This window comes from Marmota monax, unplaced genomic scaffold (genome assembly GCF_021218885.2).
Source record: "Marmota monax isolate L192 unplaced genomic scaffold, Marmota_monax_Labrador192_F-V1.1 WCK01_AAM20220418_F8-fsc00155, whole genome shotgun sequence".
NCBI classification, from domain to species: Eukaryota; Metazoa; Chordata; class Mammalia; order Rodentia; family Sciuridae; genus Marmota; species Marmota monax.
This window is the reverse complement of record NW_026694554.1, coordinates 4,137,707-4,151,929: the sequence shown is the minus strand read 5'-3', so window position 1 is coordinate 4,151,929 and position 14,223 is coordinate 4,137,707. Positions and strand designations below refer to the sequence as shown.

The following is a 14,223-nucleotide window of genomic DNA, read 5'->3' as shown; positions in this document are numbered from 1 at the left end:
ACATCACCTAAAATCTAGTAGATAATAAATACCCACTGAGCTGAATTGACATTGGCTAAGTAAAAGTGATTAAAATACATAGGCATGGCTAGCTGGTAAAGTGGTTTGACACAAAATTAATTTTGAAACTTAAAATGAACTGGAAACACATTGCTTGAGAGAAAACAGGCTCCCCTGTATTCCTACTCTTGGGGATATGGGTAAACAAGTTTCCTTCAACCACAGTATCTAAAGAGGCTGATATACCTGCTAGTTTAACCTCTTTGAATCGGCTTCCATGCATGACCTAATGTTGAGAAGCTGAAAAAGCCTGTACATTTAGAGTGATAACCCTGATTAAAACAAATGGATGAGCTGAGGACTCAGACCCAGGGGAGGTAGGGAACATACATATTTAGTTCACATCACCAAGGCAACATATTCAGTGTACCTCAGCATAGTAGAAAAACAAGCACAGATGTTGATGTTGAATATTTAAAAAGTGTTCTCTATACCCACTGTACTAATGGTTAGATACAAGGATAAATCATTTCAGAAACCAGGCAATTAAAAGTTGTAACTTCTCCAATGTGTTTGTGTGTACTTTGTTTTTCATTGCTAACTCTTCACAGGTAATCTTGGCCAATTAATGTTATCTAAGCATCAAAAATAAAAGTTCAGGGCTGGAGTTGTACTCAGGGTAGAGTGCTTGCCTGGCATATATGAGGCCCTGGATTCGATCCTCAGCACTGCAAAAAAAATAAAAGTTCAAAGCTTGGCTTTTTTTTTTTTTAGTGAGAGAGAGAGAGAGAGAATTTTTCAATATTTATTTTTTAGTTTTTGGCAGACACAACACCTTTGTTTGTATGTGGTGCTGAGGATCGAACCCGGGCCGCATGCATGCCAGGCGAGCGCGCTACCGCTTGAGCCACATCCCCAGCCCCAAAGCTTGGCTTTGATACAAATGATACATATATTCTTTTTAGGAATATAAGCTACAGGCCTCAAATAGTGTGTTTCCTCCCCCAAATGGGGAGACAACTGATTCTGAAACCAGTAAGCTGGCATATATCTGATGAAGACACCTCTCCTGAGAGATGATTTCTAACTATATTACTGATGAGACTATTCATACTTTTATATACCAGGAATAATAAACCAAAACAATATGCTAAGTTCAAGAATATAACTGGTATAGCAAAAGGAAAATATTATACATAGAACCTGAAAAGGATACAGGAAGTAAAATATCAGGGCATTTTTATAGAAATATCTTAGAAAAGATAAGACTTTAGCAGATAAGCATTCTGAGTAATAATGAAGCAGGAAAAATTCTCCAAAACTTACCCCAGCCCAGATGAAATATTATCCCAAGGTATCAACCTTTGTTTACTTTTTCCATGTTTACCAAGAAATGTTCTATTTACTACTGTTTACCCTAGGTAGACCTATTGCTATAAATCAATACATTTACATTCTACCTGGGAAAACTCCAAGTCTTACAAGTTTCATCAATGAGAAATGATTTCTTAATCTGAGGGTCAGACTCTGGATCTATATTCACCTATGTGAGACCCAGAGAGGCTGAGCTGGAACAGCCAGCAGAATAATCTCTCTCTTTTTACTATCCACCCTCACCTTTCTCACCAACTTCTAACTGTAACACGATTCACCACAATCTTGTAAATGTCTGTATCCATCTGAAAAATAAAATCACATGTCATATATTGGTAAACAACCAAATGAAGATGGCTGAGACACTAAAATAATAGCAAGGTTATGAGGAGGAAAGGCCTTTATCACTAAATAAATTCACAGCTGCTTTTTAAGCTCTCAAAACAGATTACTGTTCTTATTAAAGTAGATCCATGGCCCTTAGGAAAGGAGATACATAGTCTTTGGGGAATAAGGTGGGGACCCGAATGTGGAAGTTGTGAGTGTCCTTTGGTATGATTTTACTTAAGGCACTAAAATAATTGAACCTTAATCTGATTCAGCCTTCAATGTGTACATAGGATACATAGGGGACATAAAACTTATGTTATATGACTTCATAGTGCTACAAAATCCAGAATGTATGGGAAAACTTTACCAATGAACTATACTTCTTAAATAATTACTTCAGTGGATAGGGCTGGGAACAGAGCTCAGCCATAGAGCACTTGCCTAGCATGTGCAAGGCCTTTGGGTTTGATCCCTAGCACTATAAACCAACCAACCAAACAAAAAGTTGAGATGTAATTTAAAGGATAAAAGGAGAGGAATTTACAACAACCATATGCAACATACAGATCTTATCTGGTACCTACTTCAAGCAAACCAACAACTAATAAAATTTAAAGAGAGACAACTGAGGGAATTTGAACAGTTTAAATGATCATATTAGGAAATAGTTAAATTTTTTAGGTGGGATCATGCTATTATGGTTATTTTTATCTTTTAAAGATACATATTAATGTAGTTATTGATGGCCAAAAATTGAAGCTGGGTGATGGATAAAAAAAGGCCCATTATACTATTTCCCATGCTTTTGAATATGTTAGGAACTTTCCATAATGAAAATTTAAACAACAACAAACAAACACACACAGGCATACACACACAGACACAAAAGTACTGCTGGGTGACCTGGGATAACAGTATAAAATTCCCAATCTGGCTTCAAGCCCCATTAACTTGACAAATTATTTGGGGGTCCACCATAAACTGGCAAGTCCAGTTACCAATTCATCTTCTATCATTAACCTTATAGGACATTAAGTCGTCTGTTTAGTTACTTACCAGATACCCTTTAATGTCCAAGTGTGCTACCCAATTTTAAGTTTAAAAAAAATTAAAATAATTTCTGAAGCTAACAGAATTTTAGCATCTGTAGAATTTATTCAGCATAACCACAGAGGCATTGTCTTCATGCTGTCACACACAGACACAAACACAGATACAGCACAATATCCATATTTAGCCCAAGTGCATTCCTTCTGAGGATCACTTATATGTCTTCATATGCCACAGCCCATCATTTAAATAATGGATATTTTCAATGCCAATTCCTTTGTTGACTTTCTCACTGTAGAAGGGGAAAAACACATAAACACATTTTTATGCATTTTTATAGTTTTATTCATGGCAAACAAAGTGCAATGTTATTTTCTAGTTATTGAGACACATGTAGGGAATTTATTTTTGTTACACTTATTATCTATTTTAGGCTCATTACTCTGCTGCAGTTCATGTTCTAAAGTGATTTAAGCAATCTAACTAGTGAGCCTATACAAACTCAGTAATCATATCACAAGACCAGGAGAATATCAAAGTATTAAACCTTAAAACAAAATTAATAGGACTAATTTTGCTCATCAAATGGGTTCCAAACTTTTAAAATATATTGCCTATATTTTGGTAATATACATTTAAAAGTTCTAATATTCTACATTTCATATACTACCAAATTAGAATGTAAGACAAATATTACATAGTGCTGAACTGTGTCACTTTTAAAAGCTAGCAGCAAAACATATTTTTCCCTTCTCAATTTATAAGATATTAAATAAAAATTCCTAAAGTACCATATATACATATAAAACACCTGTGTAGGCACATGGGTTCTTTTCATAATACTTAAGAAAGAATGTGGGGGCTGGGGATATAGCTCAGTTGGTAGAGTGCTTGCCTAGCATGCATAAGGCCCTGGGTTCAATCCCCGGAACCACACACACACCAAAAAAAAAAAAAAAAAAAAAAAAAGAATGGGGTTGGGGGATATAGCTCAGCTGATAAAGTGATTGCCTCACATACACAAGGCCCTGGGTCCGATCCCCAGCACCACAAAAAAAAAAAAAAAAAAAAAAGAAGAAGAAGAAGAATGCAATACTGAAGACAAAAGAGGCTTCAATGGCTTTCTAAATGTTAGGAAAAATCAAAAATTAGGCTTCTGTGCTTAGTAATTTGTAAGATGTGGTATGAATGAGCAAATTTCATCTGTAATTCTGATACTTCCTAGGCTCCATATCTCAAAAGCTAAGGGCCTAAAGTGAGACTTACATATCTTCTGCAGACATCTTCATGACTCCAACACATAGAGCATGCTGTTTTCCTTCTGCCATGATTGCCTGAAAACACATAGCTAAGAAAACTCTCTCTCAAAATGCCTTGCAGGGAGGGAAATGTGTCAAGTATTACTTGTGTTACTAGTTAGCCACTTTGAACCCATCTTGTGTCCTACTGACTCCTTGAGGGCAGGGGATATGAGTACATTCAAGAAATGTTAAATAAATGTTCTTAATTATCATTTTGGTTAAGTCAAATATTAATACTACATACCATGTTAACAAAACCATGTCATACAAAAAAAGATAAAATTTCTTGCACATAAATAAATAAATATCAATTATTTTAGTGTCTGTCTTGTTTTTTCCTTTTTATTGGTGCATTATTACCAAACAGTAGGATAACTTGCATTCCACTATTTTGACCATTGAATGGTGGCTTTATGTAAAGTACACACTGAAGTAACAATTGTAGCTGGGTATAATGGCACATACCTGTAATCCCAGCTACACAAGAGCATCACTAGAGCCCATGGAGTCCAAGATCAGCCTGGGCAACACAGTGAGACCTTGTCTCAAAAAAAAACAAAACAAAAACACAAAGTGAAATCCAGTATTAAGGGGCTGAGGATATATAGCTCAGATGGTAGAGTGCTTGCCCTGCATGTACAAGGGCCTGGGTTCAATCCCCAGCACCCCCACCCACCCACCAAAAACAATGTCTAGTACTAGGAAAACGTTCCACTTAAAGGAAACTCCAAAACTAAAAACCTACCAACACTTAGAGAAGTCATACATATGAAAAAGAATACTTTTCTCCATTAGTTTTCAATTCATTCAATGTTCCACAAATATTTGAGCACCTATTATGTGACTAGTATCTATAAAACACAAGTTGTTCCTAAAAGAAAACACACAACTTATTCTAACCTTTAGCTAAAACTGCCAAAACAGAGGATAGCCTCCTTTTGAGCATAGGGCATACTCAACTCACTCCAATGGCATTCCCACTGTATAATAATGTCTTTATTTCCACCAATGATTTCCTTATTTCTTTTTTTTTTTTATTTCCTTATTTCTCAACCTGAGGCAAATGGCCACTTTGCTTACGGCAAAGGAGATGACTTCCTGGTACAGACTCGTTGACAAAAATCTATTTAATCCAGAAATATAGTTGAAATAGCACTACATAAAGAAATACAAATAATGCAGAATTATTCAACTACATCAGGAGTTGAACAGATCCTTATATCTACTTGGGAGCTAGGTGTAGTGGTGCATACCTTTAATCACAGCTTCTTAGGAAGCTGAAGCAGTAGGATCACAAATTAATTTGAGGACAACCTGTGCAACTTGGTAAAACCCTGTCTTAAAGAAAAAAACAAAAATTAAAGGCTAGGGACAGGGGACTGGGGATGTGGCTCAAGCGGTAGCGTGCTCGCCTGGCATGCGTGCGGCCCAGGTTCAATCCTCAGCACCACATACAAACAAAGATGTTGTGTCTGCCAAAAACTAAAAAATAAATAAATAAATAAATAAATAAAGGCTAGGGACATAGCTTGGCGATAAAGTGCCCCTGGTTTCAATCCCCAATAAGAGAGGTAAGTTAATGTCCAAAATACTAATCCACTCATATCACCTGTATTCTTCTGATTAGTAATCAAAAGTTAGATTGTGTTAGATTGTATCCTGAATCTAGTAACAATAAGCCCTAATTGGGCTGGGTTGCAATGCAGTTGGGATTTTTTTTTTTCTCTGCACTGGGGAATGAACTCAGGGGCACTCTATCACTGAGAAACATACACCCATCTTCCCCCCAGACACATTTTTTTGGGGACAGGGTCTCCCTAAGTTGCCAAGGCTGACCTTGTGATCCTCGAACCTAAGCCTCCCAAGTAGCTGAGATTACAGAATGCACTGCTACCCAGCAGCTGTGGCTTATAATTTATAACTTGATTCCATTTAATTTCTATGAAACTACCTCAAATGAAACAATTTAGAATCAAGAAATAAAAAGTTACTCTCATTACTTCAACTATAATCAGAAAGGCATGAGACAACAGGAAAGTATCCTCTAAAAAAGTACATATAATGTGTTCTCTTGGATGACAGATCATTCATTAATGACAAGAACACAATGAATACATTTTTTAGCAGTTAGAGCCTGGGAAGGATACAACAATGGTATCTACTGCAGCAGGATAAAGCTTAGCTCCAGGAGAAGTTAAGCCTGGACACATGATATTTGCTCCACTGAGTACAAATTTGATGGCTCCTTTATCAACCTGCTGGTGTGGCAGAATAAAAGGATCTAGAAGAGAAGAAATAAATTATATAAATTAATAAGACTGAAGACTCAAAAGTAAAAGGCAAAGGGCATGCACAAATATTTCAAAAACTATATTACTCTGACAAATGAAAAATAAAACTAAATCACTATCCTTTACTGATCAGACTGGTATTTTTTTAAGAAAAGTAATCCCTGGTGCTAACAAGAGGGTAGGAACACTAGAATTACCATAAACTGGTAGAAGACTTGTAAATGGGTGTAACCTTTCTTAAGGACTACTTAAAAACATTCAATGAGACCCTTGACTCTACCCTAAGGAAAAATGAGAGATTTACAATATATTAGGTAGAAAGATACTGCAGCACTAACATTTCTAATTGAAATAAACTGAGATCAACCTAAATATCTAACAATAAGGTAAAGATAAATGACTTAAGGTATGTCTATGAAAAAGTCATGCACATATATAATAAAACATTGTTTTTAGAGAACACTTAAAGCCCTAGGAAATGTTCATGATGAATGAAGAAAGCAAAATAAAAAACTGAAAAATATCAGAGGTTACTAGGGGTCAGGGTAGAGGAGAAGGAGGAAGGATGAATAGGTAGAATACCATGAATGTTTTACTATATGATGCTGTAACACTGGATACTGGACACTATATATCTGGCAAAACCACAGAACTGAACAAAAGGAAGAGCAAACCTGAATTTAAACTATAGACTTTCATTAATAATAATGCATCAGTATCCGTTCAGAAATTGTAACTGTATAGTACCAATGTAAGATGTTAGTAATAGGGGAAACTACATTTAAAAAGAGCCCAATCTTAAGAGGACAAACAGGCTGGGGGTATAGTACAGTGGTAGAGTGCATACTTAGTATGCACAAGGCCTCAGGTTCAATCCCTAGCACCAAAATAAGCATTTACACATATTACAGAAAACAATTGGATGTAAGTAATAATTGGATGTAAGTAATCCAATATGCTAACAATAGTTAACTCTAGGTCATAGAAATGTGCACATATCCTCTTGTAATCTTAAAAAAATGCATGTGTGTGATGTCTACTAATAACTCATAACCAAGTAGTTAAAGGATCCCTAGAGGGTTTCAAACAATGGGAGAAAAACTTTTTAAGCTTTTCAGCACTCTCTAGAAATGACAATAATAGGTAAAATTTCTTAATTTTAATGTCTTACCATTAGATTTCTCACTAGTGGAAGAACAGATTAAGTCTTTTTCTTATTAAGATCACAGATTAGCCAAATGTGGTGGCACATGCCTGTAATCCCAGCAACTGGAGAAGCTGAGGCAAGAGGATAGCAAGTTCAAAGCTAGCCTCAGCAACTTAGTGAGGCCTTAAAGCAACTTAAAGAGACAATGTGTCTAAATAAAAAAAATAAAAAGGGCTGGGGATGTGGCTCAGTAGTTAAGCACCCCTGGGTTCAATCCTCAGTACCAAAAACAAAAACAAAAAAGATCAGATTAATTTAAACTAGCACCAAAGTAATTGAAATAACTATTGTTAGTGTATTGGATTACTTACATCCAATTATTACTAAAGTACAAAAACAAGGGAACCTGACTGAATGTATTCACTACTCACAAACCATAATTTGTTTCCTAGATCTTCAACCTCATTAATAACAGTCCCTTGATGATGATGATGATAATCATGATAAGTAGTAGTAAACACTTATTGAACAATTACTACTTCACTGTAATAGTTGTCATATAATGAATGCCTGCTGCTTTCCAGGCATTATGTTAGGTATATTATATGCACTGTTTCATTTAATCCTCACAACCCACAGGAGATACACAATTTTTCAAAAAATATTTATTTATTTATTTATTTATTTATTTAGTCAGTCAGTCAGTCAGTCTTAGGTGGATACAATATCTTTATTTTATTTTTATGTGGTGCTGAGGATGGAACCCAGTGCCTCACACGTGCTAGGCAAGTACTCTTGAGCCACAATCCCAGCCCGGGAGACACATAATTATAGTGTCCGTTTTGTGTCTATGTGTGTGGGGCTGGGGATTGAACCCAGGGCCTTGTGCATGTGAGGCAAGCATTCTACCAACTAAGCTATATCCCCAGCCCACTTTAGTGTCCATTTTTAAAGATAAGAAAACAAAGCTTGAAGAGGGTAAGTGACTTGCCAAATGATATGTACCGGGAATAGAATCCATGTTCATGTTTTAAACCACCATATTATTCTATTTTTTACAAAATATTTTTAGTTGTAGATGGATACAATATCTTTATTTATTTATTTTCATGTGGTGCTAAGGCTCGAACCCAATGCCTCATACATGCTAGGCAAGTGCTCTACCACTAAGCCACAACCCCAGCCGCTTATTCTACTTTTTCTTTTTTTTTTTTTGGGGGGGGGGTATCAGGGATTGAACTCAGGGGTACTCAGCAACTGAGCAACATCCCCAGCCCTATTTTGTATTTTACTTAGAGATAGGACCTCTCTGAGCTGCTTAGCACCTCACTAAATTTCTGAGGTTGGCATTGAACTCTCAATCCTCCTGTCTCAGCCTCCCAAGCCACTGGGATTATAGGTATGCTCCATGGTCCCAGTCCTTATTCTACTTTTTGCATAAAAATAAGTAAGATGTTCTAAAAGGCTGATCCCACACAATATTATTAAATAGGAACATCCTTTTCCCCAAATTTATGATAATGCTCAATTTATAGAAAAATTGAAAGAATAGCTGGACACTATCCACCTACATCTAATAATTATTCATTAACACTGTGCTTTATTCACTTTATCTCTATTTATACACACATATTTTCTTCTATCATTTGAAAATTAGTTCAGACATAATGCCTCATCATAAATAAGCAAACCTAAGAATAAAGCCATTCTATACCACCACAATTCTATTGTCATACCTAAAATTTAATAATTCTACTTTATCATTTTAGAGCCAAACCATATTCAAATTTCCCCAATAGTTCAGGAAAGTCTTTTACATTTTGGGGGGAGGGGCTTGAATTTTTGTTGGTTTTTCAAAACAGAAATACATTTGATTTTGTCTCTGCTCATAGTTTAATAGGCATATCAAAATGTCTTAATGTCACCAAAATATTCTCATTTAAAAAATTTTCTTGGGGCTGGGGATGTGGCTCAAGCAGTAGCACGCTTGCCTGGCATGTGTGGGGCGCTGGGTTCGATCCTCAGCACCACATAAAATGTTGTATCCACCAAAAACTAAAAAATAAATATTAAAAAATTCTCTCTCTCTCTCTCTCTCAAATTTTTTTTTCTTGTTGCATCAAGACTCAATTTCACTCCATCAGTTTTTTTGTAACCTGACAAAACCAATACTTAATCAAATAATTCTAACTATTCCCTTGGTTTTTTGTTGTTATTTTTGTTTTTGGTACCAAAGAGTGAATCCAGGGGTAGTTAACCACTGAGCCACATCCCCAGCTCTTTTTTGTATTTTATTTAGAGACAGGGTCTCACTAAATTGCTGAGGCTATTTTGAACTTTGAATTCAGGATCCTCCTGCCTCAGCCTCCTGCTGGGATCATAGGCATGCACCACCACACCTGGTGTAACTATTCCCTTATAAAGACTTGCCTAACAGATTTACTTCTCCTGACCTCTGTACCACTAAATAATTTCAAATTTATCTCCTCTTACCAAAAAGCCAAATTCATTCAGTCAACAACAACAACAGAGCCTGCCATTCATTCCCTTTCCTTCTGCCTCTTGGCCAGAATACCAGACTAAAAAGCAGAAATTTTGCTTCCCATTTTGGAAACCTCTTGTGTACACTGGCATTATATCTTCCGTGATTTTCTTCTGTAATATACTCAAATAACTATAAATGTGGGTATGAAATAAACAGTATTTGGTTTCAAAACATCTGATCATGACACTCAACTAGTAATAACTGGGACTCCCACATTTAGCCAGTGCTCTCCCATATACAGAATTATCTCTACTGACCATTATCACAGTTTATGGCTACATATTTGTGTGATTATCTAATTGCTATAAATTCTCTCAGCTAGCTTCATAAGGACAGGACCATGTTTGTCTTTGCTTCAAATAGTATTCTCAGATCCTAACTTAGTGCCTGGCATATAGTAAGTTCAATAAATATTTGTTGAATGAATGAATGCTTTTTTCTTGGGCTTTCTGGAATGCAAAATTGGAAATTCTGCATTTTTCTGATTTACCACAAGATGGGCATTCACTTTAGCTTTATATTCCTTATTATTTAGTATTAATAAATAACAAATTAACTATCAGCAGTCACTTTCAACACCTTTCAAATGTGCATTTCTAATGAGACTTACATTTGTGAAGTAACCTTAGGGTTGGATAAAAAGGTCCTTCTCTTTGTCTAAAAAATAGTAATTCTCCATTTACTGTAAGGATTTCTATATGTTCATGGCTATAAGACAAATGTCAGAAAGTACCAAGTTAGATATTCTTTTGAAAATGAATGTAAATAAAATATCCTTTAAAATTTACAACATGAAATAAGCATATACAGAGATACAGTAAACTTTTAAATAAAGATCCTGGCCAAAAAACATTGTTCACACTGTTTTTCCTATAGTATCAGTCCAGTAGAGAAAATATGTCCTGCTACAACCAATTTTATTTTACATTTTATTATTTGAATTCCATTGTTAGATAATAAAACATCTCTAAAAAAAAACAGGAATAAGTTCAACTCTAAATTTACAATTTAATCCTTTAATAAAACAATCAATACATAAAACCACACTTTTCATGCATAAAGGAAATATCTGAAAATACAAATACATGGTAAGTTTTATTGTCACTGTGTCTATTATTATCATTAATCTATCAATAGTTAATGTGAAAATAATTTCATTTAGAATAAGAGCAACATAAACATTAAACATTCAGCTACTCTAAGCTTTACACAGAGAAAAGCAAAGACTTACCATCGGACTATTTTGACAGGATCTTTCTTAGGCATGATTTGATTAAGCCATGGTTCAATACCTGGAAATTGCTCTATCAACTGGTTCTTAATACCCTTAATAACAGATGTTTTCAGCTGGATGCAGTTGGAAACATTTTCTTTTTCATCAAACCTGCCAAGTGATTTTTGCAAGAAAAAAAAGGCATTGCTAAGCAAAATTATTAGAATATCTAAAAATTACTGTTCTAATTGGGTAATCTATTGGCCATCTATTTCCAAGATAGTACTCAATCCTTAGAATAACTATGAAATAAACTGTTTTTTGAAACACCATTTCCCTTTTTTGCCCAATACAAAACCATGTTTTAATAATAAAATAAATTGTCACATATACAGCAATTAGCTGGGGGAAGGGGTTATGGATAAAACACAGTTTGCACTATAACCTGTAATCAGCTACCTAATCTTACTCAAAGGAAGAAACAGATTCCCATCAATAATAAAACCTTTTAAGAAAAAAAAAAAAGCCTTAAGCATTAAGTTGCAAAAGGCCAAAACCAAGCATAACACAGAAAAATCAGCTGTTCTTAGGCAGTGTAATCTGCTAACATTTTTTTTAAAGTGGTGAAGATGATATAATTTTTAAGATCCCTATCTATTCTTCTCAAATTTTCATGCACAAAACCCACCTTCCTTTGCCCATGTTCCCCTTTGCTTTTTGCCTCTACCAAATGTGGAAGGTAAACCCACTAGGTAGGTTCCCAAGGAATTCTGTCTTCCTTACACTGAATAGCCTACGGGGCAATCACGTTATTTCCAAGACAAGGTTAATCTGGCAGCTAGGCAATAGGCATGACAGGCCGCTTGCTTCCTGTCACCCAGACTCCTTCACTCCCATGACCCAGGAAGTCAAGCCTTCCTTTATTCAGTTCATAACTAATAAACATATGGCAGCGAGTGCAGGGCTCCCCTCTCACCTAAAGAGGATATGCCCCTAAATCACAGTGCAAGAATGTGATTGGTAGAACCCTAGGAATGGCGATAGATTGGGGGGGGGGGGGCAAAAGAACAGAGTTAAGGAGAAAGAAAATGGAAGTGGAGGGACCGAAGCCAGATTGAGGATTAGGGATTGAAAATTTAAAGAAGTGTTGCAAGTTGCGAGTGAGAGCATATACTATAGAAAACCTTAGGGAGTCAGGATGGCAGGGGCGGGGGAGAGAGAAAGAGGATTGTTGCTCTCGCCCTCTTCCCCACCCCACTCCCACCGCCTTTGTGAGCAGCCTATGGAGGCCACACATGTCCTTACTTCTTGAACATGATCCAAGGTGAAGGGGGCGACGATAGGGAAGGGCCCGGAAAGGGAAAGAAATTAAATTAGCAAGGGTCCGGCAGATCCCCTTACACGAGGAAGGCCGGCACTGAGAGTCGGAGCTGTTGTCGTTATCCGGAAGGTGAACAAGCCAGACGCGCTTTACGGCTCTCAGTGACATCTGACGACTTCCGCTCCTCTGAACTCCACGTCGGCGCTCTCGCAGGCTCCTTTTGGGTAACCGATTCCTCTCCATTGCGGACAGCTGAAAGGGCGGGACTTGAGAAGGAAGAAGTGTTAGAACAGTTCTTTCTTGTTGCAGGAAGGAAGAATGGAGGAGGCGGGGAATCCACCAAAACAGCCTTTATGACAGTTGCGTCAGTTATGGGTTCCTCAAAGGGTCAAGATTCTTCCACGCTTTGGTGGTACCTACGTTTAACCTCATTTTTTTTTTTTAAGTGGAACTGGTTTTGTTCCCTGAGACACCCAAATGGATTACTGCATACCAACCAGCATGAACTCAAGCAAGTCTCATAGCTTCATGTTAATATACTGGTATGGTTTTCAAGTTTAGCAAATAAAAATGCAAGACTTCTAAATTTGAATTTCAGATAAACTATGAATACTTTTCTAGTGTAAGTATATCTGATATTTGAACATACTTACACTGAAAATATATAGTACTCAATTGTCTTAATCTAATTGAACATCCTGTTTGTTATCTAGTAACTCCACTAACCATAGTAAGGTACCCCATTGAATTTTTTTTTTGGGGGGGGTACCGGAGATTGAACCCAGGGGCACTCAGCCACTGAGCCACATCCCAGCCCTACTGTGTATTTTATTTAGAAACAGGGTCTCACCGAGTTGCTTAGCACCTCACTTCTGCTGAGGCTGGCTTTGAACTCGCAATCCTCAGCCTCCCGAGCCGCTAGGATTACAGGCATGCGCCACCACGCCCAACCCCCCATAGAATTATTAAATAAAAGTCACCAGGTTCCAGTCCTCTACCTCCCCATACTTAAAAGTTGAACTATAAACCAAGAGAGATAATTTACTTGAAAGATAGACAGCCTCAGCTGGGCATGGGAGTGCACACCTGTAATCCCAGCGGTCTGGAGGCTGAAACAGGAGGATCTCAAATTCAAAGCCAGCCTCAGCAATTTAGCAAGGCCCTGAGCAATTTACCAAGATCCTCTCTCAAAATAAAACATAAAAAAGAGCTGGGGATATGGCTTAGTGGTTAAGCGTCCATGGGTTCAATTCCTGGTACAAAAAAAAAAAAAAGCCTCTAGATGAGCACTACTGATGTAATCTGACACAGCTAAAAAACACATTTTTGTGTGTGTGGTGCAGGAGATTGAACCCATGGCCTTGTGCATGCAAAGCAAACACTCTGCCAACTCCAGCCCTAAAAAAACACATTTTGATGATGTAATTTTTAAAAGAAAAGCTAGTTGAAAACAAAATTATGCCAGTTTGAGGGTTTTGGTCATCAAAGAAAGCATAGAAGAAATTGTCTAAAAATCTGAGTTAGGTACTACTCAAGAAATGGGATAGGTATGCCCTGATCAATAAAACAAATACACAAGGGAACAAATACTCTAGTTAATATTGGGGAGACGAATTTGAGGGGGAAGGGAAAAAAAAACCAAGAGAAAGAA

At 36.7% G+C, this 14,223-nt stretch overlaps 1 protein-coding gene across 2 annotated transcripts; it reads right to left on the bottom strand.

Annotated features, from left to right (window-relative positions):
- Nucleotides 1–2,839: 2,839 nt before the first annotated feature.
- Mcts1 (MCTS1 re-initiation and release factor) lies at nt 2,840–12,722 on the bottom strand. 2 transcript variants are annotated; one of them, XM_046420906.2, is made up of 6 exons: nt 12,557–12,722; nt 11,270–11,422; nt 10,649–10,746; nt 6,203–6,336; nt 4,021–4,088; nt 2,840–3,046 (listed from the first exon to the last, which is right to left on the bottom strand). In XM_046420906.2, the coding sequence occupies exons 1-6, from the start codon at nt 12,565–12,567 to the stop codon at nt 2,965–2,967; spliced, it is 546 nt and encodes a 181-aa protein (XP_046276862.1). In that variant the 5' UTR covers nt 12,568–12,722; the 3' UTR covers nt 2,840–2,964. The 2 variants fall into 2 exon arrangements, with proteins under 2 accessions (XP_046276862.1, XP_046276861.1); XM_046420905.2 differs by lacking the exon at nt 12,557–12,722 and adding an exon at nt 11,940–12,119.
- Between the last annotated feature and the right edge of the window lie 1,501 nt (nt 12,723–14,223).

Excerpts from the sequence above, each read along its gene's own strand:
- Mcts1 (XM_046420905.2), bottom strand. Across the intron at positions 10,747-11,269 it reads CCTGTCAAAATAGTCCGATG|CCATGAACATATAGAAATCC; the intron begins GTAAGTCTTTGC and ends TTTGTCTTATAG. Across the intron at positions 3,047-4,020 it reads AAGATGTCTGCAGAAGATAT|TGAGAAAGTCAACAAAGGAA; the intron begins GTAAGTCTCACT and ends CCCCTTCTACAG.